This window comes from Miniopterus natalensis, chromosome 5 (genome assembly GCF_054644295.1).
Source record: "Miniopterus natalensis isolate mMinNat1 chromosome 5, mMinNat1.hap1, whole genome shotgun sequence".
NCBI lineage: Eukaryota > Metazoa > Chordata > Mammalia > Chiroptera > Miniopteridae > Miniopterus > Miniopterus natalensis.
The window spans coordinates 85,304,866-85,332,778 of record NC_142085.1 but is presented as its reverse complement, the minus strand read 5'-3'; the positions used below and the strand labels follow the sequence as shown (position 1 = coordinate 85,332,778).

Below are 27,913 nucleotides of genomic sequence, written 5' to 3'. Positions count from 1 at the left end.
AATCTGAAACTCAGATTTATTTTGCAGTATTTGATCTTAAAATGTCTTTTCATATATTGCCCTAATTTCATTTCAACATAGTATTTTTGACATAAAAATTGATTTATACAGATGAAAAATGAAGTTAATGAAATGCATTTGATGAAATTTTCACAAAGTGAATGTTCACCATCAAGTGGGAGAGCGGAAAGGGCAAAGGAGCTCCCTTCTTGAGGTTTTGTGTTTTTTTTAAATATATTTTTATTCATTTCAGAGAGAAGGGAGAGGGAGAGAGAGAGAAACGTCAATGAAGAGAGAGAGTCATTGACTGGCTGCCTCTTGCACGCCCCCTGCTGGAGATCAAGCCTGAAACCCAGGCATGTGCCCTGACCAGGAATCCAACCTCAATCTCCTGGATCCTAGGTCAGTGCTCAACCGCTGAGCCACGCCCAGCTGGGGCCTTCTTGAGTTTTATGGGGACCATTTGGAAGCTAATATGGGGTGGAGCAAAAGTAGATTTACAGTGTGAGTGTGCAAAATAGAGTTTATTCTTGTTATTATTTGTTACTTATTGTATTATTTTCCATACAAACAACTGCAAACCTGCTTCTGCCCTGTATATGTGTCTGACTAGAACATTTTGAACTGCTCTTTGCTTGGACTGTCAAGTGCTGGTCCTCAAATGGAAAACTGGAACTAAGTTATTAATGTCCTGGCGTCTGTGTTTTTCAGAACACAACCACTGAGTTGCTGATGACAGTGGCGGGCATTACTGGCCTGCTCATCTCTCTGGCTTTAATCTTGATCATGACCTCTTCCACCGAGTTCATTAGGCGGGTCTCCTATGAGTTGTTCTGGTACACACACCACGTTTCCCTCGTCTTCTTTATCAGTCTGGCTCTCCACGGGGCAGGGTAAGTCCCTCCTGTGCTTAGCATGTGAGATTTTATCTCAGTGGACCTCGCAATAATCTTAGAAAGTCCTTCAGATGGAGGAACATGACGTGCAGGGGACTAAAGGACACATAGATCACATGAAAAAGCACATTCAGTGTGGCAACATACCTTTTTTAGTACGACTGGAAATAGGAGACATAGGTGTTGAAGTGTTATATTTTTTTTTCCTAACTAACTCTGTTGGGGTGTCTTGACATGTTTATAAAATGTAGGAATTGTAACAAAGGTTGACGACAATAGATGTATGTTTTACTCCGGACCTATTTCCACAATCCCTTTTATGTGGCATTAGTCGGGATATATATTTTGACACCCATATTTCACTTCTACTTGACCAAAACCATCTGCTAGGAAACCCATTGTGGGTGAGAGGGTGGTATGTGAGGTGGCCCATCTGACCCGGGCTCTGCCACTGGCCCTTTAAATTCTCTGGCCCTCAGTTTCCCCTCTGACCTCAAACATCCTTGTTGCTCACACATCCCATGAATGTGCTCTGGCATTCGACACCTACCCGATGCTGTTAATCTCTTCCTCAGGAAGCTAGAATGAAGTATGACTCAATATAATGTTTTTAATTCTTCAAATATTAGCAAAATAGTTTTGGACCAATTAACTAATTGATGTCTATAAACTAGTTTGTCCCAATTAATCATTTCAAAAATGGGTGCCTCTTTCCTCCATTTCACAATTTGCAAAGCACATTCATGCGCATGATCAATGTGACCCCAACGAAAGTCCCGTCCAACAGAGACTGAGCTGTTTTCCCATCTCATCAGGAAGAAGCAGGTTCAGAGGGTTCACTGATTCACTTAAGGTCCCAGGATGAATAAATGGCAGAGTCAGACCTAGGATGCCGGTCTTCAGACAACTAAACCTTTACTGGTAACAAGCCCTGAAGGGCTGCTCTTCATTTTCAAGAATTAAACCTTCCTCCTTGATACCCCGGGAAATGCGGCAGGATGCTGCAGACACCGGGCGTGGCCTGGAGCAGCTTCTGCTCTGTGTCCTGCACTGTCATCGCGCATCATCACAGCTGCTGAGCACGGAGGTGCCTGGTGCCCAAGGCGGGCTCCGTTCTGCCCAGACCTGGGACGACAAGCACAGCCACAGAGACGGCACAGCATGGTGACCTTATCCTCTGTGGGCCCAATGCCAGCTCTTCTAGACCTGCCCCCTAACAAATCACTGCCTCCTCCCACGCCCCCTATACTAGACGCCCCTCTTTCTTAGCCCCCACTCCTAGGAGGGGGTCAGACTTCTGCTTTTGTTGCTCCTGTGCCTAGGACCTCCCCCACCACCCAGAGTTTGTCTGATGCTCAGACACTGGAAGACCTGCCCCTGGGGGTGTACCGTACCCAACCAACCACCTGGCCCTCTGTGGAGCCCCACAAACCTGTCGGTCAACACTCGCACTGCTGCGGCTGCCTGCCTCAGGCTCTCTAGTCTCTTTGGCTTTAAAATCTCTGCGGTTGGCTCCTCTGAGTGTGTGATCAGTCCCTCACTCTGACTATTCATATCTTGAAGGGGAGTGGTCCCAAAGGTTTTCACCCCAAAGACTGTCAGTCCCTCCTCAGATTCTTCTCCCAGTGCCGAGTGTTAACCCCTGCAGTGCATCTGGGAGGCTCTTCATAATCCACATAGGTCTAGAAATCTCTTCACAAAAATTATGCATACACCCCGCCCCACCCCCTCACCCCAGCCTTCACACCCTGGCGATTGTCGAGCACAAGAGGATTTCAATGGGTAGTGCTCCGCTGGAGATAGTGTTTAATATCCAAATACCATTTCATACGATGAAATTTTCAGTCATTTTAACTTAGTTGAAAGGCTTATTTTGGGATAAGGGCCTCATCGAATCTTCTCAGCTTGAAGTATTTTACAGCTACTGTTTACAGCAAAAAGCAATTTGTGAATTCCAAGTAAAGGAGGGTTACTGGAATATGTTAAAGCCACTAATCCTCCTATTATGGGATGGCAGAGATGAAGACGCAAAAATTGAAAAATTTTAAAAAGATATTGCATTTGTGGAATGGCCTGGGGTTTCTTTAGAGAATATAGAGAATGTTGCCTAGAGCCTGCGAATGAAGGTGTTAACATTTACAGATTCCGTTCCTCCAGCTCCCATTTATTATTCCCCCTTCCCGTATCTGGGGAGATTCAGAGATAGTCTCTCTCATCTAACTCAGAGGGATGTTATCTAGTTTGGATGACTTCCACCAACAGACTGGGCCAAAGGCCAGGATAACAGTTCTCCAGGCGATTTCCAAGGGCATTGCTGCTCCCTCCCCCATGCCCTATGATATAAGGGATCACCTGGTACCCCACAGGCTACCCAGGGCATGACCCTGTGTGATGTTCAAGTGTCTTGGTCTGTGAGTACCATGTTTCTCAAAAATAAACCAATGTATTTCATTCATAAACACTTAAGAATTGAGTAACTACCAGATTACACGACCTCAATGTCTTGTACATCGCAGCCTGGGCACCAGTGGGTAAATCAAGGAACTTATAGGAAAACTGCTAGTCAAAGGTCAGTCAGTGCTGCATTTGTGGCAAATGTAATACAGAAGGATCACAGGATTCTTGATCCAGCACTCTGTTCACAGAGGCCAGTTTCCTTTCTCGCCCTCAAGTTCTTCAATATAGTCCTGAAGACCCACCTGTTTTGACCCTGTCCAGCACTAAGCCTGCCGGTGGTCACTGGGAAAATAATATCTTTATTCAAGTCCCTTCCTCTGACTTCTTCACTTGAAAACTTCTAGGTGCTCAGAAACAAAGCAAGAAGGGTAGAAGTTAAATAAATCTGCAAAAGACCCAGATAGTACAAAGTTAGCCAATTAGCCCAGAATCAGTAATCAGGATGAGATGTAACCTAATTAAATCCAACAGGCTACAAAAGGATGTGTTCAAACAATTTCCCTTCATTATAAATTCTCTAATACAGACGCTTTCCATTTAACACAGGATATCACAGAGGGGCACCTCTTTTCTGGGGTCTTCAAAGTTACTCAAAGCTTCTGAGGTTCTCATTTTGAAAGACGCTAAGGGAAATGAATGAATGACAGCCTGATACGAGACGTGGACATGTTATTCTAGAGCCCATTGTAGAATACATATCTGTGGTATCACAAGACTGCACAAAATCAATTTTAAGTGTCTGAGCTTTTTGTTTTGTTTTGTTTCGTTCTGTTTTGAACGGCAAGTCGGATTGTTCGAGGCCAAACTCCCGAGAGCCTCCTGCTACACAACGTCACCTTCTGCAGCGACCGCTATGCCGAGTGGCGGGCGGCTGCCCCATGCCCTGTGCCTCAATTTTCTGGCAAGGAGCCTTCGGTAAGAATGAACCCAGGAGGTTTTAAAAATAGCTGTCACCATAAAATAACTAGAGCTCTTATATGCTTGAGAAAAGAACCACCATGTCACTACGAGACAAAGCCAAGTCTTTATTAAGTGTGCTAATGGGGAAATCGAGTTATGGGTAATTTTAAAAGAGCTTTACTGCCAAGAGCACTCTGTGCATTTCAAAATGTGTTCCACTTACATTTGAATGGGGATGTCTGATATTTCGGGAATTCATAGCACCACCATCGCAATAATGTCCCCGGGGGAATCAGAAAGCCGAGTGGCTCTCCACCCCAGTTCTCAGCAAGCTCAGCTCCCTGTCCCTCCTTTCCAGTCTGAGAATTAATAGCATCACTCTTCAAATGAACACCATCCAACAACCAGATGAGAGTGTGCCCTCTTCCTAAGCTTGCCTTCTTTCTTTCTACAGCTTTTGGGACAGAGAAAAGGGAGTGTTAAATTCATTGCTTTCTGTCCTAATTAAGCTCCCAGGACTGAAACAATGGCAATGGGAGCCAACTGGAGACTTAATGAGAGTAGATGGGGGAGCCCACAAGATCTCAGGAGTCAGATTCCCTGCTGTGCTGTGATCATTTCCGTCGAAGGCACAGGTGGATAGACAGAGCAACCCTATGTGGTCCCTCAGGTATCTTAGAACAACACCGACCTTGGAGTGGCTGGGGGATGTGTAAGAAATAAAATTAAATTAAAAATTAAAAAAACAAAGCTAGGGGATTAAAACTAGAAGAAAACATGTGCCAAAAAAATTCGTCATGAAAAATGGGCTCATTGTATATAACAGAATATAAATCGTGGGATTTAGGAAATTAAGTCATCAACTTTTGAAGAATAAAACAATCGACTTTTTCTAAAATCCTCAAATATATTAAATTAAGCACTGGATTTTAAGGTGAAAACTGCTGGAAAGAATGTTTAAAACAGAGTGAACCGGAATAAATGTGCCCATAAGGCTGTGGCTCTTTTAATAGCCATTGTAGATTGTCTTTGTCTTACACTCAACTACCAGTAGCCATTACCCAGCCTGCATATTAATAGGGAACGTGAATGCCTCTCTAAAATTTTCAGCTACAGTGTCTCCATAAAAAAATCAATATCTTCCTACACCTCAGGAATACAGACCAGAGCCCGCTCCCAGCAGCAGCAGATGCCGACATTAATTACCATTAAAAGGGAGACCTTGCCCATCTCTCCGACTCTCCCCTGCTACACCTGCATGCACACCCAAACCCATGTTGTCACTCCTCCCCATTATTTTTAATGGATCCTAATTCAAAGCGTGTGTGGGCTGTGCAATTACCGCTTGGCTGGACGTACAATATTCTCTCTGATGTCTTAGAGACGGTGAATCCGGAAGGCATCCCAAGGACAAGGAAGGGCTCCTGCACTGCGCTGCACCAATGTACCTGGTCTCTGCAGGGCTTCATCCCTTCCCCTTTGCCTCCCTTAACTCAGTGCATGTTCATGGTTCTTTTATCAATGGACTATTTCAATTCACCATCAGTGGTGCACTACTCCCCAGGTTACATCGCCTCATAGAAACTGAAGTGATCAAAGGAACCAATTATACCTTGCAGCCCCTTCTCCCCATCTTGTCTTTTGTCCTGAAACTCAGACACATACAAGACTCCAGATTCTAGAATTGACACAACCCATTCTCAAAAGATGCCTGGTCTTCCTTAGCCAAAGAAAGCACCTTATTGCCGTTAACTATGGCATTAATCAGTAATAATAAGTAACAATAATAATGATGATGATAAGGCTGATGCCTTTTAAATTATTAGGCAATGACATCAACAGTACAGGAAAAGTTGTAACTGCAGTAGGGTCAATTCAGCAAACTTTCTCCAAGTGGCTATTACACGTTTGGACCTGCACTAGACGCAGGATTCAGAGACGTCACTCCTGCCCCTGGAAATCTTATTGTCTAGAAAAAGAGGCCATTCATAAGCTCACACATAAAATACAATCAGAGCCAGCATGTTCTTATTTTCTGGTAGGAATGAAAAACCAGGAGTGAAAGTGTAGGAAACAAGTTTCATTGCTGCAGCTTTTAAATCAACGTTACTTTATTTCTATCATAAAATACTCACTGTGCAGTGACTTTCTGAGTATTTTTGGGGAAAAAAAAAATAAAGCTAAGAATCCAAAAAATATTTTAGCATTTAAGAAACTTGGATACTAAACAGGCAGGGCTCTTTATTTAACAGATGGAGAAATGGATGCCCAGGGAGTTTTAATTTCTTACCTATGGTCATGAAGGGCATTCCCAACAAAGCCACATGAAGAAACCAGAGTTTCGCCTGGCTGACGTGGCTCAATTAGTTGAGCATTGTCCCATGCACCAGGAGGTTGCTGGTTTGATTCCCAGTCAGGGCACATGCTCGGGTTGAGGGCTCGATCCCCAGTGGGAGGTGTGCACGAGGCAGCCGATTGATGTTTCTCATCAATATTTCTATCTCTCTCCCTCTCCCTTCCTCTCTCTCTGAAATCAACAAAAGCATATTTTTTTTAAAAGAAATCAGAGCTTCTAACTCTGTGGCCATGAACTTCCACCTCTACAGCCTTCAGCATTCATTCTGAATCTCTGGCCTCCTCCCACCCCTCACTTTGCCAGCTCTCTGCTGCTATCTATGAGCACATGTCCCCAACATTGTATTTATCTCTGTGAATAAAGCGAAAACATTTAGGAGCTTGGAGAGGACCTGAAATGATAATTTCTTCCAACCCATTTTATGAAACAGAAAATTTGAACATAAAAAGGCTCAAGACTTGCCTGAAGGCATAGGGTTATGGGTAGTAACCCTAACACCAGACCCAGGTCTTCAGAGACCCGGCTCCAATCCACCTGGCCACCCGCCCTTGTTGCTCTGCGCCTTGGCCTCTTTGGCCTCACTCACCCTGTCTGCGCTGGCCATTGCTGCTAGGATAACCTTCTGAGATTCACCTCTGGCCAAACCTCTCCCTCACTCCCAACTTTCAGAGCACCAGGACTAACTATCACAGCGGAACTAAATTGGCGCTTCTCCCCCTGAAGCAATTTATATACCATAGTAGAGACAGATCCAAGAATGGCTAGCTTACATCTTCCTTCCCGAAGAGACGTACAAAGAAAATTAATCCATTCCATTTTATCCACATGGAAAAATCTGAGACCGTGACTGACTGGACACCACCGAAATCAACTCTGTGATGTCTGAAACTTTCCAAAATGCACATGAAAGATTATTTGTAAAAATACATAGAGACTATGTGAGTGTTTTTGCAAGTATCTAAATTTATACAGAAAGAATTGCATTCTTGCTATTATTTCTGTAAATATCCAGACGAATTCTCACAACACTTTTTGGTTCATTTGAGCATAAGCGACCGAAGGACTCAGTCACTGGGTCCATCCTTCACGTCGACCCCGCCCTGTCTTTTCCCTTATTCTGCTCCTCATCGCAGCTGCGCCCACAGCAGAGGTGCACAAAGATTTCACTCTCTGCTATTCTGGTCATGCTGCTGAACACCACTGAGGAAGAAGGGAATACGTGGGTCAGGTTGCTTTGCATTGCCTGCATAAATCAAGCCTTTCTCGGGTAAATGGGAGACTCTCAGGGAAAGAGCAAAGAAGGCTGATGCCGGCAGGAAGAGGTGCCAAGCAAACACACCCAGAAATTAACAGGACAGAACTAAAGACAGCAGGAAAGATAACAGCAGTAAACATAATGCTGAAGTGCTGTGACCTGTCAGCAGACAAGATGGAGCGGTATAGCAGGTGAGGGACCAAGGCGTGAGGAAGACAGTTAATCGGTGATGGTTTCACGGGCATCCTTCTAAGGCAGTAAGATACTAGGGATTTAAGATTGTGCAGGGTTTAGAACACCAGGGAGGGAATTTAGGGAAACTGTGAAATGGGTTGAGTTACAGTCCTGGCTCTCCACGATCCACATCTGTCTTCTTAGGCAACTCATACCCATTCCCAGAACAACTGGTTTTTAATTCTATAAATATAAAATTAGGATAGATTTCCAAAAACCCTTAACATCCTGAAATTCAATGAACTAATAAGTCTCTAATGCTTTGTAAAATGAGTGTCAGTACCAGTGTCAGGGTTGGATGGGAAGAAGAGTGACTACATGGAAAATGCTCGAGGGAGGCACTAGGGTCCTGGACAGACCACAGCCCAGGTGGCCAGGCACACTGGGGTTCACGTCTTTACTGTGTGTCTCATGGCCTTTGTGGCCCTGGACAACTTGATCTTGCTGAGCCTTAGTTTCCTCTTCTGTAACATAAAGAGAATACCGTAGGCTTGTGGGTTTGTTTGGTATCAAACCTAGGCAAAGACTTCAGAAATTTTAAGATCCCATTCCTTTCCTTTTAGGGCAGGGGTGGGGAATGTCCAGCTGTATACGGCCTGTAAAATCATTTGGTCTGGCCCTGCCAAGGCCTCACCAAAGAGAAGCAGTTCCAGTTATCACATTAGGGGTGAGTTAATTAAATGTTTGACCAAATATAGCAGGCTAATTTTTAAGTTGATGATTCTGTATGGACTTTGAATGATGTTATAAATATCCAAATGGCCTTTGGCAAAAGAAAGGTTCCCCACCTCTGTTTTAGGGGACAAAGATACCTTATGTTATCCCCAACACCTGGTACAGGGATAGCCTGCTGGTCAAATGAACATCCATAATGCAGTTTATACTCAGAAAGGGTTGACAGAGGATGGGCTTCAGTAAAAATGGATATGCTCGCTGTCACAGTTCTCCAGACAATTGTTGAGACTTTCGTTGATTCTGTAAACATGGATTTAAAATGCTGAGAAACTAGCCTGGCTGGTGCAGCTCAGTGGTTAGAGTGTCAGCCTGCTCACCAAAGGGTCCACAAGTTTGATTCCCAGTTAAGGGCAGGTTCCTTCCCCTGGTGCGGTTGGATGCCTGTGGGAGGCAACCAATCCACGTGTTTCTCGCACATCGATGTTTCTCTCTTTCTCTCTCCCCCTCCCCCTCCGTCCCTCCCTTCCACTCTCTCTAAAAATCAATGGAAAAAATATCTTCAGGGGAGGATTAACAAACAAAAAAACACTGAGAAACTAACTTTCTGTTTTATTCCAGACAACACTGGCTGTGCATGCATGTGTGAGGGTATGTGGGGGGGGGGGGGGGTTCTTCAGGCAGACCCCCAAGTTGTGATGCATTTTTGGCTCCCAAATTACTATTTGAAATGTTTTTATTTAATTCTCCATGTCCTGTGCTGGCTCAGTAATGTGGCTTTGTAAGCCTTTGACTTCGGCTGAGTTTGGGAGCATTTATGACCCTATCATATGTAACATAAGCATCAATCTGCTTCCTTATTTCTTTGCAAATTCAATTATTTCTAATTACATAAAGGCATCATTGATCAAGTAAGCATAAAAACCAATACAGAAGAGTTTAATCTCTTAAATAAGCTTGTAGACTTCAAGGCATAATCGAATGTTCTAGTATTTAATACAAGGAGACATCTTTGCTGTTGACAACTGGCCCAGAGTTAAAGGAAAATGCCTAAACCCCAACATGTTGCACATTGATTGGTTCAAGCTGCAAGTATTTGGAGTCTATTCTCATTTCCCTCTCTGCTCTCTGCAGGCCTGGAGATGGGTTTCGGGCCCTGTAGTCCTATACGCGTGTGAGAGAGTAATTAGGTTCTGGCGATTCCAACAAGAGGTTGTCATTACGAAGGTATGGATGCAGATTTACGTCAGAATAAGAGCCTGCGTGTAGATGAGAATTTTTTATTAGCCCGAGTTTTTAATTTGCCATCTTTTATGCAGAACTGCCTGTAATTTAGAGGCTCATCTCCTGTCCTAATAATTGCTTGCATCCTGCTCGTCGCTTAGTGTGACTCATTTAACTGAGGGCAGGTACTAGGGCCTCAGACTGACACACAGGATTCTCATAAAGGCTATGGCACAGCTGCGTTTCTCACTATTTCAGTTTCTCTCCAGAGGGAATGAGCATGCTGTACACTGGGCATAGCAGCTTGAATATAATCGCTTCCTTCCCCACATAGAGACACAGACTCTGCAAACACACAGATAACATGCAGACATCTTCAAGCTCAGATATTCATACCTAGAATTACTGAACAGAAGATGGGGGAACTGTCACCCTCAGGTTTCAGAGGGGGGGGGTGCTGAGATGTTTAAAACATATAGGAAGGACGTCTGAGGAGCTCTGCCCTGGACAGTGAGCAGCAGCTGCTCTGTGGTAGCATTTTCCAATCTTGCCAACCCTGCTCAGAGCTCACTGATATCTACCTCATGCTGGAGAAAGATATGAGCAGATAGACCAAGGACACATTGTCTCTCCTGGCCAGCATGGCTCAGTGGTTGAGCGTTGACCTGTAAACCAAGAGGTCCCTGGTTCAATTCCTGGTCAGGGCACATGCCCAGGTTGTGGGCTCGATCACCAGTAGAGGGCATGCAGGAGGCAGCCAATCGATGGTTCTCCCTCATCATTGATGTTTCTCTCTCTCTATCCCTCTCCCTTCCTCTCTCTCTAAAATCAATAAAAAATATTTTTAAGGTCTAGGAGGCTGAAAAAGTACCAGATCCTCTGCTCCCAGCTATTTAAATGTCTAAGAAGAAATTCTCTGCTAACCGAACTTAAAACACTTTGCTAATACAGTATTAACAGAATGCTATATCTCTTTAACATCTTCATGAGAGTGGAGGCTGGAAATTGCTTCATATTTCTGTTTAAGCTATTTCTGTGTTGCTGTTTTCAAGTTAAGCACCAAAGGCTATGAGGCCATATCCAAAGCTAGACAGTAAAACTTCTAGAGATCTACTAAAGCTGTTACTAGGGAGACAATTTAACAGCAGAATCAGAAAGAGGATCAGTAGGAAGGGGAGAAACTGAACCAATGATTAAAATGCAGTGAAATTCTCTTATGTGTGGAGATACATTGTCACCGATTCTAGATGCGAGATTTTGTTCCCTTATACCTCTTGCCACAGTAAAAGACCTGCAGAGATTTCCCAGAAAACAAGATGGGAATTGAAAAGGGGAAATTAGTTCCTTTCCTCTGATAAGCAGCAGGTTACAAAATTCTTATATAAGCAATGAATTTTGTATGATGCTTCCTCTATCCAAAACTCAGAGCATAGGTAGGAGGCTGGATGAGACGTGACTAAAACAAAACAAAACATCCCACTGAAAGGAAGAAATACCAGGGTTAATTCATGAAGGACTGAGAAACGACTCAGATCCTTTAAAACCGAACCTACATTTTTTAACCACAGAGATAATTCTGTGACTATTTGAATAACTTGAAGCAGAATTAGGTGTGATGCAGGCTATGCTAGCTTCTGCTTTCTTGGGTCTGGTGAACTGTGCTAAGAGAAGCCTAGCCATGTGAGACATAAAGTCACATGCCAGACACCAAGTGGCACCTAGATGCAGCTACCCAAGTTTCAGGCGTCACCGTGAAGGAAATGAATTTCATTCTTGCTGGACTTGCCAACCAGACATGCAAGTGATGGCAAAGACCCTTGGAGGCTCATCGCAAATGGTACATGTAAATTAGCCCTCAACAAAGCTGATTTATTCATTCATTTACTTATTTTTATTGTTGTATTACAGATGTCCCCCATTTTCCCCCTTTGCCTGCCCACCCCTTCACTGCACTACTGTCCATGTCCATGGGTTATGCATATATGCATATAATTTTTCGGTTAATCTCTCCACTCCCCCAATACCCTTCCCTCTGAGATTCGTCAGTCTGTTCCCTGCTTCCATGTCTCTGGATCTATTTTGTTTTTCAGTTTATTTTGTTCAGTAGATTCCACATATGAGTGAGATCATGTGATACTTGTTTTTCTCTGACTGGCTTATTTCACTTAGCATAATACTCTCCAGGTCTCTCCATGCTATCTAAAAGGGTAAGATATCCTTTTTTATAGCTGCATAGTATTCCACTGAATAAAAGCTGATTTAAAAATTTGAAAACCATTGATGTAATGATGGCTATTTCCTTATTACTTGAGTAATACTGAATAAAAAGACCAGCAACTCCCTGTTCTAATTTAGGTGGTAAGCCATCCATCCGGGGTCCTAGAGCTTCACATGAAAAAGCGTCACTTTCAGATGGCACCGGGGCAGTACATCTTGATACAGTGCCCTTCCATATCCGCGCTGGAGTGGCACCCGTTCACCCTCACCTCTGCCCCCCAGGAGGACTTCTTCAGTGTGCACATCCGGGCAGCAGGAGACTGGACAAGAGCTCTATGTCAGGCCTTCGAAGCTGAGGGACAGGCCCTCAGGGAGCCCTGGAGCCTGCCAAGGTTGGATCCCACTCTTTTTATGTATATGTTGGAACAGTTTTAAAAGTAAGGTATTTTAGTACATCAAAATGCTATCAAATTTAGCAATATCCTTATTCTAGATGATATGTTCGAATCCATTTCTTAAATTTCAGAATCTATATAAAAAATACAGTCGTTACATACTGGGGGAGTCAAAAGTGTGGATTTTCAACTGCTGGGGCCGGTGCCTCTAACCCAGCATTGGTCAAGGGTCAGTTGTAATTTAGAAGATTTCCGATAAAAGCAAGTACATTTCTTTAAAAAAAAATTTTTTTTTAAAGTTCAACAAAGGCAGGCGATGCTTCAGAGAGAAGGAGAATTTTGCTTTCCCAGCTCCAAAGCATCACTTGGCAGATTATATGCAGCCTATGATAAGTAAGACAGCCCTGTGGACTTTCTGTTGTTACTCTGAGGTCTTTAAATTACATTTGTAAAGTTTGGTCTTCGTAAGCAGCATGCTTTGTGGTCAGAACTAATCTGGCAGGCTCCACACACTGGAGAAAGAGCTGACAATTACAGATTGAAGCTCATAAAATGACACAGTGATCTGACAGTGAAGAAAGTTAGTGGTGTCACCAGTCCGGCAGTCCTGCATGTGTGTGTGCAATGAGCACTGATTAGCCTCCACTGCGTGACAGAAATACAGAGATGGCAAAACATTGCCTCTGTCCTCCAGGGCACCAGGAGGTCGAATGCTAGCAAATGATTTCATTTTGCTACGAGGAGATGTGCAAAAGGCAGGTCTGAGAAGGTGGAAAAGCACTGGTGCCGTCTGGATCAGTCTCCTGGGGTGGCTGTGATGAAGGACCACAACTGGGCAGCTTAAAACAATAGAAATATGTTCTCTCACATTCTGCAGACTACAGTCCAGAATCTAGGTGTCCACAGGGCTGTGCTCCCTCTGAAGCCTGCAGGGGAGAAAGAGCCCTTCCTTGCTTCTCCCTAGCCTCTGTGGTTGACCAGCAGGCCTTGCTTCCCTGGCCACCTGCTGCAGCATCCCAGCCTCCCCTCTGTTGTCACATGGCCCTCTTTCCTCTTCTGACTGCATCTCTGTGCTCCTGTAACCTCTTCTTATACAGACACAGTCATGTTGGAATAAGGGCCCACCCTACTACCTGACCTCTTTTTACTTGATTAATTACATCTACAGCAACCCTATTTCCAAATAAGGTCACATATCACCTGGGGGACATGATTCAGTCCAAAACAGCGTCCTATTTGGAAAATCCTGGGCACATGACAGAAGTCCCACAGTAAATTACCACTCCTGGCTCCTCTTAGTAAACAATGGCTTAATGTTGATCCCCACTCTTACTGCAGGATTACCTGATAAGCACACAAAGCCTGTGTTTAGGGCCCCAGATAAACAGGGAGACACACACACACACACACAATGTTGAGAAAAACATTTTTTTAAAAACTGATATTTCAAAAGAAGTATCAATAGAGGTCCTCTCTTCCCCCACCCTTGGAGGGTGTCAGGGATACCGAGCAAGGCCACTGACGTGAGAAACTGGTGGTGAACACTGTAAAGACACCTAGAATGGAACGTCCTGGGGGCGGGCTATTGTCTGTTCTCTTCTGTACAGCCAGTATCTGGAACAGCATCTGACACAGAGTGGGTGAGAGTATACATCTGATAAAGGAATAAATGAGCCTCTGGACCCAACATGCGTGCTTTAGCTCATTTAACTTAACAAGTATTTACAGGTGGCACACTAGGCACTGGAATAAATTTGAGGCACAGAATCTAATCAGTGTACTGTCCCCTTCTCCCCCTTCCAGTGGGACACTGAGCTGTAACTACCTAGCACTGGACTCGATTGTGTTTAGTGCACAGGAAGAGCCACATGCTTTCATACTAAACATTGGTACTAAAAAGCGGCATGTTGTCAAACCAGCCAGAGCCCCAAGTCAGAGGACAACACCTGGCTATTCCACTAAGACCTTTATTTTTTTTGTGGAAAAGAAGCAACAGAAAGAGATTCAGAATGCAATGTAAATGCTTAAAATCAGGGATAAAAGTAGGTACACACACACACACACCCCCCACTGCTCCCTCTGCCAGGATCAATACCGTCATCCCATCCCTAGCCTGGTCTCTGCTCTGGGTGCACAGTTATCTGGTTGACTCACCAACCTTTCCCCTCACAGACCAGCTAGCATTTCAGCCAATCCCCCGAAAGGGACTCGGACAATGTTTCTCAGGGCTCCATATGCCTTCTCTTTACGGAGTGTGTGATCAGCTCAGGGCCTGACACAATCTCCCCACACACACCCAGGGTCCTGAGGTCCTGGGCGACGCCTCCTGCTCGCTGGGGACACAGGCCGTTACTGCTTTTCTCACACACCAAGCACTCTCCTTAGTGCCTTGGCCACTGCCACTCCCTCCACATGGGACACTCTTGCTCAGATCTCTGCTCCCCTCTTCCTGCAAGTCTCTGCTCAAATGTCTCCCAGTGAGTCCTTTCCTCCCTCCTCAGCCCTGCTGACGCCCGGGTCACTATGCTCCTGCGCCGCTTCATTCTCCGCCGCAGGGCTGCTGCCACCCGACACATAAACATCTGTTCGTTTGTTTACCATCTCTCTCCCCACACTAGAGTGGAAGTCCCACTGGAAAAGGGACCTTATCTGTTTGGTTCACCTTAGTGTCCCCAGGGCTGGAACAGACCCTTGCCCTCAGTTGGCGTAAATATGCACAGAATGAATAGAAATGAGTCATCATGAACACCGAAGTTTCCCTTTTTTTGTTCAATTCATTTGAACAAATTGTATATGTCAGCACACGGACTGGCAGCAAAAAACAAAACAAAACACCCTAGAACTCGTTTATATCATCAACCCATGAAGAACCCTCATACTGGTCTTCCTCGGGTGACTTTCTCTCTCAAAGGTGTTTTACTTTTGAATTAAATCAAACACTTTGGGGAGAAAACCGTAAGTTTTCACTGCTTTTGGATCCAGAAAGGATTTAATCCAGCCCCAGGAATCGGTGACTGAGGAGCCCAGAGGCGAAGCAAACCTAGGCCAAGAGCAGGGGCAAGGAGCCCTGGAGAAAGGGAGAGAAAGGGAGCTCCTTCAGACATTCCCTCCCGCATTAAATGGAAGAATTTCTGAGTTGACTCGGAAGTTTTCAACAGTTTAACCTGCTGCCGGAGCCAGGGGCTCCTTGTCAGATAGCCTGGGTTCAAAGCCCAGCCGTGTGTGTGATCCTGGAGAATGTCTGTACCTCGTGCCTCCATCTCCCCATCTGTAAAATGAAGATGATAATAATAGTAGCTAAGGCCTTGTTTAGGGTTAAATGTGGCAATCCATCTAAAGCCCTTAGCATGATGCATAATAAAAATAGTTAGCTATTATTATTAGCAAAATAAGAAAGGCCACTGACAACAGATGTGACAGTGAAAGTGATGACTGGGTGAGGAGAACCAAACAGGTGAATCAAAGTCTCCAGTTCAAAGAGGCGAGACTGGAGGCTGAGGAGGTAGGCGGGGGTGTTGCTGACCATAGCAACAGGGAACAGCATGATGTGGATGCTGGAAAGGCAAACTGCTTTTTATGCATTGTTAGAAATTCTCTATGTCCAGGTCAGAGAGGGAGTAGCTGAGTGAACTTGATAAACAAGAATTTGGGCAAAGGAAGCCAGTTCAGGAATGGCCTTAAGAAATGAAGACATTTTGGCCAGAAAGAGTAAGTAGTGTCATGGTAACTACGGTCAACTATTTAAAGGCCCAAGATGCAGGAAAGAGGAAAGACCTGATGTGTGTCTCTCAAGAAGACAGGAGAGCTGTCAGAAGACAGATTTCAGTGAGATGTAAGGAAGAGTCTCCAATTCTTGGAGCTTCCCCCAATGGGGAACAAGTTGCCCTGTAATTTACTATCAGAAACTGTCAGCTCTCAGGGATGTGGAAGGAAGGAATCCCACATTAGCAGGGACATTGGGCTGAATGTTTTCTCCTGCCTCTTCTGGCTCAGGTTCTCAATTCTAATTATGTAGAAATTTGTGTATGATGTATTTCTGTGGATTATAGGACACAATTCTTCTCTAGATTTCATTGTTATCTTTTCAAATCAGTGTCGAATAAATCCCAAATATGACTAATTATAAAAACAATTACCAATAGGATGTTAATCCATGGACAGTTTCCTGTTTTCTCTCTCAGTTCCTCTTATCTAATTATTCATGAAATAATCTGCAGTGGGATGAGATACTACCCTTTCTGGCTAATGACCTTCTATTTTTATTCTTCCATTTCCATATATCCATATGTAATAAAGCCTTACTAATTAATATTAACTTGGGGAGAGTTCATTGGAATTATTAGGAGGTCTAGCATGTGGAATATTTTTAAATAAACTCAGTTGAACTTTCATGGCACATCCTAAGCCCAAATGGGCCAACCTGGGGTGCCTTCAACAGACATCCCTTGGGGAATGGTTATAAATAGCTTAGACCCCTTTTAATTAGCACATCTTTGTTCACATGTAAATGTGTGCTTTTGGAATAGTTGATGGTTTTTAATACATTCTGCTGACTGAAATCTTTTAAACATTCCCTTTACAATTTATGCAACAAACTGTTATTGACCAACTACGTGCTGGAGAGCATATGAGGCACTGGGCTGCAGCAGTGAGCAAAGGCTGGAGAGCGTGTAAGGCACTGAGATGCAGCAGCAAGCAAAGCCAGACACAAAACAATCATGCACACACACCAAAAAAAAGTGTAAAACTGCAACTGTGATGAGGGTTACAGAGGAGGGTTCATGGCGCTATAAATTACATATGAAGGGATTGAGCTAGTCTAAGGGGTCTGTGAATCTTCCCCAGGGTAGTAATGCTGGGATACAACCTACTGAAAGGGCAGCTATTAACCAAGTAAGGGGAGAAATTTGGGGCAGAGTGTGCCAAGTGATTTACTTGGATTATGAAGTGCAAAGGTCTGTGGCAGAATGGGTTATGCATATTTTAGGAAATGACAGAAATGCCAATATGGAGAACTGGTCATGAGAACTGGAGTAGAATCCAGGGGCTATTCAGGACCATGTTAAAGGCAATCATATTTATTCAATGAATACGCTTTCTCCTTATCAAGGAAAGTTTGCTAAGCAAAGACACATCAGTGCCACCCCGCCTAACTGTTACAGATTTTAAGTTTGCACAATCTAAACTAATGAGTTTTAGAAATTGCACATAAATGACAAATTATCTCAAGTTTTTTTATTTCAAACGAACGGCTTCCATTAGGCTAAAATTATATAAATATATGGTACTAAGATGTGAGACAGAATAAATAAAACAGGGCGGAAATATATTAACAAAAGGACAGGTAAACCTTCTAAACCACCTGGGTGCTTCTGTTTTGTCTCTGGTGGCAGCTGGGAGGGTGAAAGGAAGGAAACAGCTTCCTCTACCAGCCTTCATGGTGCTTAGAGCCAAAACAAGCTTCTAAGAACTGTAAGAAGAGCATGCACCGTGGAAAAGACATAAGCTCAGACCAGAGAGGCCAGGCATTGTCCCTCCATGGAGACCACCTGGGCCAGACCACCTGGTCAACCCCCCACGAGGCAGGCCCCCTATCTTCATGCTGAGTCCAAGCCCTCAAACGGGGTGTTCTCCAGCACAGAGCCACCCTCCCTGCACGCACTTGCAAACACAACCCACAAAAAGCACTGATGTAGGATGGTGTGTGGTCAGGAGCAAGTTCTGACTGCCACACGGGCTGGACTCTCCTTGCAGGCTGGCTGTGGACGGGCCCTTCGGAGCCGCGCTGACCGACGTGTTTCACTACCCAGTGAGCGTGTGCATTGCGGCAGGAATCGGGGTCACCCCCTTCGCTGCTGTCCTGAAATCTCTGTGGTACAGATGTTGCGAGTCACAACCCCAGCCAATGATGAGCAAGGTACGGAAAAAATCATTAGTTCACCCATCCTCGGATTAAAAGCCCAATGTCCTGATATCTATCATCTGGCGATTCTTGGGGAGGATTTTAATTAACTATGAGGGATAAACTCAAGGATCCTTAGCTACACTTATGTTCTTCAAAATCTCCATTTAGCATTACATTTATGAGAAGGGTTATGTCTAATCTTGTTAAAGATGACAAGACATAAATTTTATTGCTTCATTGCCATTGCAGGACACGTAATTGCTCATGTCAGTAAAATATGGACAGGCTGCAAATGGCTCTGCGACTGGGCTGCAGTTGGTCATATTAACAGGCTGCCTTCCAGAGTCCCTTCAGCTTGTTACTCTGGTTGCAAGTATACAATTCAATACCTTCCTCTCATGGACTCAGGTCTTAACGAGAAGCGAAAATGCCGTAATTGTGATTCACTGGCTTGCTTATTTGTTGTTGTCATCCATCCCCAAATCTCCCTTTTGTCATTTCTTGTATGTTCTCTGATCAGATCCTCCATGGTTGCCTTCCTTCCCTTGTGCTACTCTGAGGCTCTGTCCCCTACTTTCTGCCTCCTAGGACCAGCAGCAGACCCTAGAGCTGAGTAGGAAGGGTTCTAGGATCCTAGTGGTGTCAACTCAGGAGGACCCAGGAGGTCAGGTGGGCCTAGTTCTGGTTCTGATTCTGCTATTTCTTGTCTGGTTGACACTTCAGCTGCAGTTTCCTTATCTACCAAAGACAGATGCTTGGTTAGATCAGATTGTCTCTGTGTCTGTTCTATGGAACATTAGTCATATGATATGATCTACTAAGGAGAATTCTGCAGTCAAATGAACTTAAGAAATGTGAGTACAAATCCCACTCTAGAAGAATCACATCATCCATTAGCCTATTAAATAAGTTCTGCAGGAAAGAACTTCGCTCAGTTTGCTTTGCCCACCCTCCTCAAGCTTACTTAGCCATGGAAGCTTTCTTCAGTTAACATCTATTAAGGAATAGCATTAATTAATAAGGCACTGTGGCAGTGCCAGATCAGGAGCTCTCTAAGGCTGGGGATTCCAATTAAGAAGTCAGAGTAAAATTAGCTGTCGTTTCATGAGCTTCCAAGGGACAGACGGCGGCCATACATTTTCCTACTTGATGATTATAATCTTCCCAACAACCTTACAAAGTAGATAATAAAAGACCTGTTTTTTCAGATAAGGAACATAAAGCTTAGCAAGACAAAAGTGGCTTTCCTGAAAATGCATGGGTAGTAAAGGGCAGGTTCAGGATGCAAACTTAGGTCCATCTGCTCTCTCTATTTCATAACCAGCGCATGGTAGGCAGGACTCCCACCATGGTTCTGTGGGAAGGCTTCCTGGTCAGAGACTCACTCTTCCTGTTCCACTCTCACTAGAAGCATCACCTTGAGTGAGTCAGCTCAACTCCCTAAGCTGGATTTCCTGGTCCACACAATAGAGAAACGAGTCCTTGCCCAACAGGAACTGAAGCACAGAGAGCTAGTCAATATTAGAATGTGGTTTTGAATCCAGGTCCTTCTTGTGCTAAAGCCCATCTTCTTTCCTCTATCCCACAATCTAGCAGTCTGTTTGTGCTGCTAGCACAAAGTACCATCACTAGCTGTCTTATAAACAACAGGCACCTATTTTTCCAGTTCTAGATGCTGGGAAGCCCAGGGTCAATGCCCTGGCTCATCTGGTGTCTAACAAGAGCCTGCTTCCTGGTCTACAGACAGCCATCTTCTAGTTGGAATTGCCATCATCCATGGCAGAAGGGCATCGGTAGCTCTTTGGAGTCTACTTTCAATCAGCAGTTTGCAACTCAATGTGGAAAAAACAGAGAGAGAGAACTCTAGGAGATTTTTTTATAAGGGTACTAAGCCCTTTCACAAGGGCTCCACCTGTATGACCTAGTCATCTTCCAAAGACACCCTGCCTCCAAATGCCTCTAACACATTGGGAATTGGTTCCAACATATGAATTCTGAGAGGACACAAACATTCAGTCTATGACACAAAGCAAGCAAAACAGCTACTGTTATATATATTTGGACCCCACGGCAATGCTTTGTTATGGTTGATGATGATTCTCAATCCTCCTAAACTTTTTCTTTCCTCTTGCTGTCTACCAAGTAAAGCCCACCTAGAGACGTGCCTCCTTGCTTCATGGTTCTCATTACACTGAAACTTACATTTCATGTGACCTGATGAGATGGACTGTCTGTCTCATTTTCATTCACTTACTCACTCAATGAATATTTATTCAGCACCTAGTATGTGCCAGGCCCTCTGATACTGACATGAAAAGCTCATCACTCCACTTACATCAGATTTACAATATCTCACCCTTCTCTCAACAGTCACCTCTTTCCCTCATGCATGTTCAGATAATACTGTATTTCCCCTAACTCCCTCTGAGCTCCTTGAGCCTGGCTTCTTTAGATATCTTATATATACACTCTACAAATTTTGAATAAATCAGTGAGTGAATAAACGTCTATGTGCCCAAAAGAATAAAGAAGTGGCTCCTACACAATTCTCTACAAGATTCTAGGTTACTAAGATTAATTCATTTTTTAATTTAACCAGAAAAACTGTTTGTTCAGTAATTTTATAATAAAAATAATGCATCCGATTATTTTACTATAAATAGAGCGGGAAAATTCTTATAAGAACCCACAAAATCTTAAAGCCCATATAGGAACCCTCAAAATCTTAATGCTGCCTCCTCTCTCAACATCCCATTGTTATTCCTGGGTGCTGTTATGGGGTTTCTCACAGCTGTTTCAATGGGAGGGTTAGGCAGTTAACACAAAACTACAAAACAGGGACATTGATCTTTATTCCAAACACAGAAATTGAAAAGAAAAATACAATATTTTTATAACATAGAATCACAAAATAACTTGAGGGGTCTTAACCTCCTAGCTTTGCACATGACAACAAAAGTCGGCATCTGTACTTGGAGTGGGAAGTGATTTGTCCAAAGTCACCCGCTGGGCTGGACACCGAGTCAGGACAGGGGCATGTGTTTCTGATTCCCACATCAAAGCTCTTCTATGAAAGTGAGATTTCATGCCATTGAAAGTTTAGGCAGAAAATTACACTGAAGAGCCACTTCCTTCAAGTCTGTGTGCCTGAGAAACAGTTGAAGAAGTTTCTCCATTTTAAAGCAAATTTGTGTTTGAGTACGGCTATCACTAGGCTCATGTAACTAATATTTGCCAGGGCCTCCCACGTGCTTTTGAGATATAAATACTATTTCTTCCACGAAACTGTCAGCATCTGTGTAATTGTTAAAGTACATCAGAGCAGAGCAGTACATATTTTTCTAACAGCATCTTCACAATTACAGATCTGGACTCTAGTTTTCAGACTGTTCTCTTCTGTAACAGGAAAGAGAAGAAACAGCACAGGGGCCCAGGGCTGGAATCTGAAGTCTACATGGTTAACTGCAGTGGATTTTCTCTTCCCTGGGTAGAACACCAATTCACACAAAGGCATGCATATTTTTAGTAAAAGCCTCATGTTGCAAGTCTAAAATTTAAAAAAAAGAAAAAGAAAGAAAAAAAAAAGCACAATTTTCTCTGTTGTTCCCACTGCAAACCATTTTCTCCACCCCTTTCTGCGGCCACACTATTCTAGAACACATCTAAGGAAAATGCAGAAGAGCCAACAGGCCCCTGCTGCTTCTTTCTGATCATGGGTAGGTAGCAGTTCCTATTTGAAGGCCGTGGTTAAAAATTTCTTCCTGCCCTGGCTGGTTTGGCACAGTGGTTAGAGCATCAGCCCACGGACTAAAGGGTCCTGGGTTTGATTCTGGCCAAGGGCATGTACCTTGGTTGCAGGCTCGATCCCAACCAGTCAATGTCTCTCTCTCACATCAATGTTTCTCTCTCTCTCTCTCTCCTTTCCACTCTCTCTGAAAAGCAACGGAAAAAATATCCTCAAGTGAAGATTAAAAAAACAAAACAAGAAAACTTCTTCCTAACAGTCCTTTATTTTTAAAGATAGCCAGGGGGAGGTGGAGAGGAAGGGAAAGAGACTCCCCAAGAAGGCAGAAGAACACGAAGTATAATAATGGTGGCTTGTGGTGAAGGAAATGTGGGAACATTGTGATATATGAGAGGGATATGTTGAACCCAGGAGTAAAAGCCAAACTTCACTTAGCGAAGGCAGACTAGAGCACAGGCCCTTTTGGGATGAGGTCAGGGGGTGGGTTGGTGAAGTCTCTGTGATGCCAGGTGCTTAGGGGCATAAATCCCCATCACCATGGATGCCCTCCAACTCCTGCCTAATGGTATGATTAATTCTACATCACACTCAATTTGGGAAAAGAGCTTGAAAAAAATTAGGACAGTGTGCTTGTGCAAACTGTAAACATGATGAATGAAATAGGTGTGTACGCATGGGTAGGGCGTGGGAAGATTGCTGACATAAATATCCGATGTCATAGCCATGTAGACAGGACTGAGAGGAACTGCCAGACAGGAGAGTGGGTTCATTTTCTTAACTGCATATGTGATTCTCGGACTATAATACAATAGTTATAGAAAAACCGAGGTAATCTAATTCCTTCATAAATTGTCTTCTTCATCTGCTCAAGAATATACAGCTGTGCTAACCGGTATTTATAGTGTGTCCCATGCAAAACGCCCTTTGGGTTCTTAACCTAATATAATAAACAGATGATTCAAATAAAAAGACAGCATGGGCTAGTGGGAACAAGACAAGGAGGCCAAGAAAGGCAAAAATCCATACTCTACTTAAATATATTAATGGAATATAGGAAGGCTGCTCTCTTTTCTAATGAATGAAAAATGCATTTAATTGAATCTGTTTCGTTTGAGAAATTGTTTACTTTCGCTTCCCCTCACACTTGGAGCTGCGGCTACCCCTGGAATCGATCATGTCTCCTCACCACTCGGAGGAACAGGGAGCATGAGGCCACTTCTGCCTCTCCAAAGATACACGTTCTTTTCAGCTTTCAACATGTGGTCCCCAAAGACTTCAGTCCTCCATCAGGCCTCACCATTGCCTTGTGGGGAGTGACCAGTATTAATATTTCTAATATCTTGGTTTATTAACCACACACACCATACAAGACTACAGCATTCTCATAAAAAATTCAAATAAAACACTCGAACAATCAACAATCTTCCTTCATTAGTCTTTCTCCCCAAACTAACCAGCATTACCACTATTAAACAGCTGAGTGCATCTTATTAGGTCCCTCTTCCACTCATTTGCATGAACCTGCTCAACTATGCACACATGCAGGGTGTTATTTTATTTTTGCAGGGTGGGGAGTGAGAGAGAGAGAGAATAGGAGAGGTGTGCCCATGTTTTGTCTTTGTTTTCATTTTAACGTGGCTTGGAACACATTCAGTGTGAAATCCTACAGATTGACTTTATTTGATGCCTTCAGAGTATTCTGCAGTATGGGCGTCTCTCGATTTTGTAACCATTCTATTATTGACATTTTGGTTGTCCTACAATTATCATTAACTATGAATGGAGCAAACCAAGACACAAACAAGGTCAGTCAGTCCTTGGTAACGGGGCAAACCAGCAGCATGGCCATGAAATAGTTAATGTGGCTTTGAGAAAAAGTCTTAAGGTCTAAAAATGATTGACAAAGTCTGATCTCAGACTTATAATGGTTAATCAGCAAAACTATTTTATTAATATGTTTCTTTAAAACCGGATGTGGAAGCCACATTAAGGAAGCTTCTCAAAAAGTAGATATAGTTGCTTCCAACTTTGTCATCATGCCCGTCCACGGTGACCCCAGCAACAATCACAAAATAAAAGCCTGGACAATAATGGCCACAATAATACTTTGTTAGGGAAGTACAGTGTTATGCTTTCCAAGTATCAGCCACAATCCTTCTCTTTTCAGAGAGAAGAGTGTTTTTTTCAAATGGTCATGAGTCCCTCAATGAAAGTCTCCCCCACCCTATTGGTTTGAAGCTTCTGACAATTGTGCTTTTTCATACAGTGCAACTCTCTTAGCCAGCTCAGGCTGCTATACCAAAATGCCACAGACTGGCTAATTTTAACAACAAACGTACTTCTCACAGTGCTGGAGGTTGGAAGTCCAGGGTCAGGGTGCCAGCAAGGCTGGATTCTAGCGAGAAATCTCTTCCTTGCTTGCAGATGGTCACCTTCCGTGTGCCCTCACTTGACAGAGAGAAAGTGCTCTGATCTCTTCCTCTACTTAGAAGGGCACTAATCCCATATTAGAGGCTCCACCCTCATGACCTTATCTAAATATAACCACTTTTGAAAGGATCATCTCCAAATACCATCCCACTAGGTTTCAACTTATGAATTTGAGGGGGACACAAACATTCAGTCCATAACAATGGGGAACAAAGAGTGCTGCCCAGGAGCAGGCAAGGTCACATTGCAACTCCATTGTGGTGGAAGCATTGACCAAGGTCAAGGTCAACCCCGGCACCTATGAAACTCCTCCCTATGGGTTTAGCACACTGGAGCTTAGGTTTCATTTTGCTAGTGAAGGAGCTCCTCTTGCAGGACTAGGCCTTTGTGACCCATGCTGAGGCTCTCAGACTGTAGTGGGGATAAAGTTTGGTTTCACCTCCCCTCGATGACCACCATCTATAATTCAGAAGTGACCGGTGGGGACACAGACCTCCAAGTAAGGCAGTGGCCCCCTTTGTTCTTAAACTTAGGGTGTTTGTTCTATAAGTGCTTTCAAATGACACAACAGCTAACAGCTCTGAGCTTTTATCATTTTATTGAGCGTGACTTTCTGTTTAACAAAGCCTTTTAAAGTAACCTTATCTATTTTGGGTCTCAGATATTAGCTACAGAATCCTGAAAGCCATGGTTTACATAAATGATTTTAGGGTCATTTTATTTTTGGAGACTGAGGAGGGGTGGGGGTTAGGAAGCACAGGTCATGGGGGTGTAGCCTGTTGTTTGGGATGTTTGTTGTACCACTGACCAGGTCCTTCCTCCTGGCCAACATGCAGCAGTGGAATTCCTCTGTCCCTCTGCAGCATGTCCCTCACCATCAGAAAGATGAAAAAGCATCAAAGTCTCTTGTTCTTTCCCTGCCTGGAGCACTTCTCCTGAGCCTGTTTAGTTTTCTACACTGTGTCATGCGTGCACCTATAAGTCGATTACAGCGGGGAGACACACAAGGCCGTTACAAGGGAGCAAAAGTGTAAAGGTTCTCAAACCCTAAGAACGCTAACCCAAGGCTAAGCCACAAGAAAGTCAGGACAGGAGTGATTTCTGTTTGAAAGGAAAGCCGAGATGGGGGCATTTTTCAAGTGAGAATGATTGGGATTGGATTTGAAATTGACAGGTTTTTTTAAAAAACAAATGTTTTGGTTTATTATTTCTACCTGAATGTATGTTAAGCATGTTCCTTAAAGAGTGGGAATAAGAGAAAATGAGTCAGTGAAGTTTGTTCTACGCCAACTGTCACCACTTGTGTTCTTAGATAAAACAGCCTACAGAGGGCAGAAGGGAGATGTGCATAGGTGAGAACAGAGTTAAATTCAGTAGCTTTTCTATGTCCATGGGGAGCAAAGCAAGTTACAGGGAGGGCTAAGGTTTGCAAAAAATACTTTAGATGAGGTACCACACCAAGTGAAGGGGAAGCAGAGAGCGGTGTTCTTCAGCACAGAGCCAGAAGTCAGCCTCCCGGCCTTGTCCGCTCCTCCCTGCCCACCCCACCCTGCACGCACAGACCGTCTATAACCCACACTGCAGCCAGGCCAGTCCTGCCCTCACGGAGCTTCCTCAGATCACAGCGCTGCCTGCTGGGCACGGGCGCCTGCCGTGCCCTCCGCTCTCGCTCTGGCGATCCCGTCCTGGCTCTGCCAGACAGGCCCCACTCAGGGAACCCCACCTTTTTTCCCTCCCTCTGTAGAGGTCCACTCCTGACTATCCCACTCCCTGGCCTCTTCCACATCGTTGCTCAAAAGTTTCCTCTCCTTGACCACTGGACTTCATATTGCAGCCCTTTCTGGCCTGCCTGTTTCTATATGGCACTCATCACTGGCTGACATAAGGACAGTGAATTTTTGTCTCTTTTGTTTGCTGTTATAGTTCCAGAGCCCACAGTACTGCCACAGACTAAGCATTTAATACATAGTGGGTGAACCAATCTCTGTGCTTATGGGGCCCTCGAGCACTCACCTAAAGGAACCACTGGCTCAGTTTCACAGCTGAGAAGAGACAAGCCCTCCTTCGGGGGGTTAACATACCTAGAGATTATCATTTGTCCTGAAATTAATACTCAAAATCCCCTTCCAAGTGGCAGCTGTCCAACAAATCCTTAAGAGAAAAGATCTTACCATACTAGCTCCTGCTCCTCCTGGCTGTTAATATTTTAAATTCCTGCCCAAACCTGCAGAGAAAGAGCATGATGCTTAGCCTTGAAATACATTCCATGATTTTTTTTTTTCATGAATTTTTGCCTGTTAATTAACTCTCAACTGTAACTTCCATTATATGATGGTGAGTTTGCGGGCTGGCTGGTGGAGCGAGTGGGGAGGACACTGAGGATTGGAGGAGACCATTCCTGGTGGGGCTCAAGGCCAGCCCCCTGGCAGACTTTGTTAAGCAGTAGAGATGTGTCTCTTTGGGGAGGGGCTGTGGAAACAACAGTGGGTAAAATGAGGTGGGAGTGTGAGAAAAATCAGGAGAATTAATAGATCTATCTCCTGTGGTTTCTTCCAGAGACAATTATCTAAAGCTCAAAGCACAAAAACTAAGCCTGTATTTTTAACAAACCCAAACTACTACTTGTCACAGTCCATTCACTAAATACAGAGAGGTTCTTGTTTTTTATAAATGTTCCTAGATATAATTTTATTACAGCAGTTGACACACAACCATAGGCACCACCCACCAGCCTTCTTGGACAATGACAAGCCTGGCTGAGGGGAAATTCCTGGCCCACGTGCTTGATCCTGCAATTTCCATAATCCACACCCCTGGAGGCCAAACTGGTGAAGTGGATTAGCGCCTGAGCCTTTGGGGTCTCGGTAGAAGAGAGTCCAAATCCCCAGCTTAGGTCATAAGGAAAGATGAAGGGCTGGTTCAACGGTGTATCCCCCTTCGGGAGCGGTGAAAGGCACAGCTAGTTATGATTATTAACCTCGTTCAGGAGAAGCACAGCCAGGAATGTGGTGAATTGATTTTCATCCAGAGACTGGCAACAGCCAACAGGCTCTCCGACTCTGAATTCACTCTGGGCCTTTTCAAACGCCACGTGAATTTTTTCAAAAGAAATCACAGTGTGACTGTTCACTGGCAGAGAGAAGCATGTCATTTTGCAGAAGTGCCCATTTGGGCTCAAATAATTTGATGGAGATAAAGTAGCTTGCGATCATCAGCACATTGTGAAA

At 44.0% G+C, this 27,913-nt stretch overlaps 1 protein-coding gene across 1 annotated transcript in view; it reads left to right on the top strand.

Annotated features, from left to right (window-relative positions):
* Positions 1-27,913, top strand: part of NOX3 (NADPH oxidase 3) — a 49,775-nt gene that overhangs the window by 9,527 nt on the left and 12,335 nt on the right. Inside the window, exons 6-10 of the mRNA XM_016200663.2 lie at positions 712-893; positions 4,139-4,268; positions 9,905-9,997; positions 12,350-12,603; positions 18,361-18,523. Coding sequence (XP_016056149.1) covers positions 712-893; positions 4,139-4,268; positions 9,905-9,997; positions 12,350-12,603; positions 18,361-18,523 — 822 coding nt within the window. The remainder of the gene's footprint in view (positions 1-711; positions 894-4,138; positions 4,269-9,904; positions 9,998-12,349; positions 12,604-18,360; positions 18,524-27,913) is intronic.